The 3955-nt window shown below is 43.1% G+C and overlaps 1 protein-coding gene across 3 annotated transcripts in view; it reads right to left on the reverse strand.

Annotated features, from left to right (window-relative positions):
- The window catches only part of LOC134442207 (cGMP-gated cation channel alpha-1-like), an 11443-nt gene extending 7494 nt beyond the window's left edge, over positions 1–3949 (reverse strand). For 2 of the 3 annotated variants that reach the window (XM_063192463.1, XM_063192462.1), the window contains exons 1-4: positions 3048–3949; positions 2800–2832; positions 2499–2531; positions 85–129 (exon numbers count right to left, since the gene is read on the reverse strand). In XM_063192463.1, the coding sequence (XP_063048533.1) occupies positions 85–129; positions 2499–2531; positions 2800–2832; positions 3048–3114 (178 nt within the window). In that variant the 5' untranslated portion in view covers positions 3115–3949. The remainder of the gene's footprint in view (positions 1–84; positions 130–2498; positions 2532–2799; positions 2833–3047) is intronic. The other variant, XM_063192464.1, reaches the window with a different exon arrangement.
- Positions 3950–3955: the final 6 nt, after the last annotated feature.

The following is a 3955-nucleotide window of genomic DNA, read 5'->3' on the forward strand; positions in this document are numbered from 1 at the left end:
CCATTGTCCATGGCCGACGTGCAACAGTGCGAAATGTCAGCGTCGTGATAAAAATGGAAATTGGGGTCGGGAGCAATCACTCACCCTCAACAGTGGTCTTTTCCTCCTTCTTCCTCTTCACTTTGTCTTCTTCGTGTGTGGATGGAGAAACATGGGGGAGAGAGAGAGAGAGAGAGAGAGAGAGAGAGAGAGAGAGAGAGAGAGAGAGAGAGGAATATGTTAGGTGGGTGGGACAGGCGTCTATAAATTGGCAATGAAAACTGACTTCACATGACAGCAGGTAAGCTGCCCATCCCGTGTGTGTGTGTGTGTGTGCGTGCGTGCGTGTGTGTGTGTGTGTGCATGTGTGTGTGTGTGTGTTTGTCCCCTTGGTATGATGGGGAGTTCATAGCGGGGGACGTCACAAGATGTCATGACTAAAAGAGGGGGTGCTCAGACAAACCACACTGATGAGATGGAGCAATCAGGTTTCATGCAATCAGCCAATGAGGTAGCAGCTGTCTGTACTCCACCACTGCAGTCATAAACATACCGTATCTCATTAGATGGGATTGCTGCAAATGTCAGAACACCATTTTCTTGACGCCATGTTCTGATGCTCCTCTGACAGTCCTGCGATGGCCTACTGAAATTACTGCATTACTACCCCACTGGCTGGCATAATGCTGTTCCACTTTAGCCAGGCCGTGCCCTCCTAGTGACGCAACAGCTTCAGCGTTTCTACCAGTCAGGTCAGGATTCAATGCAAGTACTTTCTGAGTTCCCGCAAATACGGGAACTCCTCCCACAAACTATCATTAGCAAACCAAGGGAGGCCATTTGGGAAATGCTGTTTGGGAAATGTTAATAATTGTTATGCCGTTGGTCAGACCAAGTCTCGAAGAGATTTGAAAGTCAATGATAATCAGGCTAGTTCCTCTTCATGTTGGCCTAGAAACCCAATGTCCATGTGTCGCATAACACCAACACAGGCACACAGCTGACACTGTACATGGTGTGTGTGAAATCGCAATATCAAGAGTGGCGATATATGTATTGTGAAAATGGTGCAGCCCAGTATGCACCCCAAGGGAGGAGTGAAGGGGACGGGGGATGGAGAGCACTGCTTATTCACAAACACAGAGCACAACAAAGGCAATGGACAACGCAGTCTGTCCTCCAATTGGTGGTTGGGCCATCAGTGCCAGCATCAAATGAATCCACTGTACCTGGTCTGCCAGTGACTTTGAACAATGAACACAAAAAACTGGGGCAGCCATGGCCTAATGGTTGGAGAGATGGTCTTCAGATATATGGGTTGCTGAAAGGCAGAAGTGCCTTACACACACACGTATGCGCGCACACACACACACACGCACACACACACACACGCACACACACACACACACACACACGCACACACACACACACGCACACACACAGCCATCCAATGCAGTGTGGCCTTGATGAGGCATAGTGGAATCGGCCCCTCTGCCTCTGATGAAGTATCACTGCACATTTCATTTCATGTGACGAAAGCGTCTCTTTGTGTGGTATATGACGAATATACATCCTTGTATACTTGTGTGTGGTACTGTATGTAGGCCAGGGCCACAGGGATTTGGTCACGAAGCTCCTCACAGCTAACCCTGATAAAGGCCTCCTTACTGTGCATGTACATCAGAAACGACCAAAGCCATCAGAGCAATGGCCCAGAATTACAACAAGTCATTATTTCGCTATGAAGCCAGGGAAGACGACAAGGGGGGGGGGCAAAGGGGTCAGCTGTCCCGGGCCCAGGGAGATGGGGGGCCCATGATTGTGTCCTCATTACATTGAAGCGAACTGGGAAACCAGGGCAAATTTCAGGACTTACCGTAAAAGTCGGTTCCTGTAACGCTATGGTATTGAACTATGGCGCAGTTAGTGGAAAACCAATTGAAATGTTCGTACTGCATCTTCAAAAACCCAGGTTTAGAGGTCAGAGCTGCTCTGTGACTGGCTGTATCAAACATGTCAATATATCAAGACTGAATAAAGCGAATTCATGGCGAAAAGTCATTAACAACCTCGGCAACCTGTTTGCCTTGGTCGTATCTGGTGTGCCCGTACAGTTATTCACCTCATACACACATCCTGTTGATAGTGACTCATGGCGGGAAACATTATTTCTGTGGAAGAGAACCTTGGTAATGTGTGTGCCAGGGAGGGTCTTTGGGTCTTGCTAGCCCATTGACCACATATTTTTTCATTATATTTGTTTTTAATTGTGTGTTAATGGGATATGGTTAATTATGGGTTAAGTTGCACTTAAAATAGTCGTGTTATTGATTTGAAAGGTGATTGTCACTCCCAAAAACAAAAAAAAAAACGTTTTTTTTAAATATAGTATCATGATGTAGTAAATAAAGTTAGGGTTAACTCAACATGGAGTTTTGTAAAACCACACCAGTGTTAAAATAAATCCTGTATTAGTTAATTCAACACTGGTCTTCTGCGATGTGATTAGTCCTACTGACCTTTTTTGTCCTCTGCTTTGTCTTTTGGTTTGGCTGTGGTGAGGGGACAATGCACAGATATGTCAGACTAATATGTGTCTACCTGTTACGTTTTATTCTCCCCTAGAATGGTACACTTATATCATATAAGTCTATGACGCTACTTACTTACTACTTAATGAGAGGAAATATACATAGTGCTTATTCTCAAGTAAACAAGTGTATATAAATGTCCATTAATGTCCCTATTTCATCATTGCTTTGTTCATGTGTTTCTTTCTTCTGTCTTTCTTTTTTGGATGTGTTGGGTAGTCCTACTGACCTTTTTTGTCCTCTGATTTGATGTGTGGTTTGGCTGTGAGGGTTCAATGCACAAATCATGAGAAAGTGTTAGGCATTCTCCTGTCCTTTCCTATTTCAACTAAGTCCATCCCCCAATCTAATGCAATTGCTATAAGATTTTTTTGTTCATATTACATATTACTTATTTCACATTGTAGTAGGTTAGATCCTTCTATCACTGATTGATACATAATGTGTTGGGTAGAGTATAAGAACAGCCTTTGTTACCTGTCTCTTTCACTCTCTTCTCCTTTATGGCAGTCCCAGCTAGCAAGAGAACATAAGTACACACCATAATGACAGCTAAAATTAACTGATAGCATCTGATGGCACACAAATACTTTGTATATGTTATATGTACATCTGCGTATATCTATTTTGAACAGTTTAGTTATAACTGCAACATGTGAAGCAATATAAACTCTCAACAGTATTACAAACAACATTGCAGGACTTGTCTTTTCCTGGACTGGTCCTACTAACCTTTTTTGTCCTGTGGTTTGTCTTTCTCTTTGGCTGTGAAAGTACAATACACAGAGCATGAGAGTGTCTGCTGTTCTGTTATGGTCTGTATCAGCCAATCTAATGCAATTACTGTAAATACAGATCTACTTGCAGTATAACCATATATGTACCGTAAATATAGTAGATTATTTCCATGTCCTTATCTTTTATCCTGAGTCATGAATATTATACTTTCTTTCGGCCATATTTATTTGCCACTAAAGAACCATTTTGTTAGGTTACATTCTTCTATCATTGATTCTTGTTGCTTGTGTAGACAGAAGTATTATACTGTGGTGAAATTGCTTCTCAATGAAAATATACAGTATGGGGCAGAGAGATGCGAAGTGGATCATCACCTCTAGGCCGGGGGACATGCTTGCTGTGTGATTTACAGTAAATTATGCAAGCAATCACATGTGACAGAGTGAGATACTTGAAAAAGAGCTAGCGGAGTGATACTGGAGGAACGCATCATATAGGGGGCAGATACCATAACGGGGCTCTCATTAGTATTTTTCATGACTCTCCCACGACCTCAACTTAGAAGTTTGGAAGATCGCACCTTGTGGTTCTGTCAATATTGCATCGTATACGCACGCACCTTGTGTCTGGTGCTCTACCACGTTAGT

This window comes from Engraulis encrasicolus, unplaced genomic scaffold (assembly GCF_034702125.1).
Source record: "Engraulis encrasicolus isolate BLACKSEA-1 unplaced genomic scaffold, IST_EnEncr_1.0 scaffold_1253_np1212, whole genome shotgun sequence".
Lineage (NCBI taxonomy): Eukaryota > Metazoa > Chordata > Actinopteri > Clupeiformes > Engraulidae > Engraulis > Engraulis encrasicolus.